Source organism: Myotis davidii, unplaced genomic scaffold (assembly GCF_000327345.1).
Source record: "Myotis davidii unplaced genomic scaffold, ASM32734v1 scaffold845, whole genome shotgun sequence".
Classification (NCBI taxonomy): Eukaryota; Metazoa; Chordata; class Mammalia; order Chiroptera; family Vespertilionidae; genus Myotis; species Myotis davidii.
The window spans coordinates 998514-999790 of record NW_006296223.1 but is presented as its reverse complement, the minus strand read 5'-3'; the positions used below and the strand labels follow the sequence as shown (position 1 = coordinate 999790).

Here is a 1277-nt window from a genome sequence, read left to right as displayed (position 1 = left end):
GCGCCGTGCCCGCCGGCCTGCTCTGCCTCGGTGAGTCGGAGTGCCGCCTCCTGCCTGGAGGTAGTACTGGCTTTCATTTCAGAAATGAAGAAAAATGGGGAGGGTTTGATTTTTGTCACTAAACAAAATTCCTTTGAAATATAAGCAGCAATAGAAAGTCCTTGCCATCCTGCCTGAGCATCCCCAAAAGGCGCTCCCCTCCTCCCACTGCGCCCAGGTCATGTGACCCACGGGAAGATGCCCTTGGGGACCTTGGCCCCAGCAGCCAGTTCCTTCCTGTGAAGCTGGTGGCTCGTGGGGACATGGCCCTGGGGCCTGGGACACGGGCCGCCCTCACTCCCCCAGCAGCCTGGGTGGCGTCTGCGCTCAGGGGCCGTGTCCCTTCCTGGGGACCATTGCTTTGTTAGGACTGACGGTGGCGGTGGACTCCTATTTTTGGCGCTACCTCGTGTGGCCGGAAGGAACTGTGCTCTGGTACAACACCGTCCAGAACAAAAGCTCCAACTGGGGCGTATCCTTTACCCGTCACTGTGGGACGGCCCACTGGGCAGGGTGCCGGCGGCCAGGGCCTCGCTCAGTCCAGGCGAGGAGCTGCTCTCCTCCCAACTGTCTCATCCGACGGGGCACCTGAGGGGTGTGGCAGCAGCCATAGCACCAGGACCGGCACCTTCACCCTGTCCACCCAGGAGGCCCTGCAGCGCGGGGATGGGTCTCTGCTCTGGTCCTGCCCACCCCATGGAAACAACTCCTTGCGTTTGGAGCCCCAGCTGCCCCCTCAGTCCTGTGACCGCTCTCTGGTGTGTAATTGTGGGATATTAAACCCACAGGAAGGACAGTGGGTAGGTCCCCAGTGTGCCCGTCACCCAGGGCAGTGGTTTCCGTGGAGGGAAAAGCCCTGCACAGCCTGGTCACCATTCACTGGACGTGCCGCTGCTGCCCAGGCCCAGGCCCTGGCCTCTGTCCCCGAGTGAAGGGGATCACATGGTGACCGGGGGTCCGGGGCGCCCCGGACAGAGACACCTGTCAGGGCTGTGTCTTCCTTGTGCTCCTGGCCTGAACCCGACTGGCTGGATGCATGACCATCGCTGACCCGTGGCCTCCTTGACCCTCCCGCCCAGACCTCGCCCCTGCTGTGGTACTTCTACTCGGCCCTGCCCCGGGGCCTGGGCAGCAGCCTGCTTTTCGTGCCCCTGGGCCTCGTGGACAGAAGGGCCTTGGCCTTGCTCCTGCCGGCACTGGGGTTCGTGGCCCTGTACTCGCTGCTCCCCCACAAGGAG

At 63.4% G+C, this 1277-nt stretch overlaps 1 protein-coding gene across 1 annotated transcript in view; it reads left to right on the top strand.

Moving 5' to 3' along the window:
- The window catches only part of ALG12 (ALG12, alpha-1,6-mannosyltransferase), a gene marked incomplete at its 5' end in the record, with an annotated part of 5528 nt that overhangs the window by 1936 nt on the left and 2315 nt on the right, over positions 1-1277 (top strand). Inside the window, 3 exons of the mRNA XM_006771096.2 lie at positions 3-30; positions 408-511; positions 1119-1277. The exon at positions 1119-1277 is cut by the window's right edge and continues 35 nt beyond it. Of these exons, the coding sequence (XP_006771159.1) occupies positions 3-30; positions 408-511; positions 1119-1277 (291 nt within the window). The remainder of the gene's footprint in view (positions 1-2; positions 31-407; positions 512-1118) is intronic.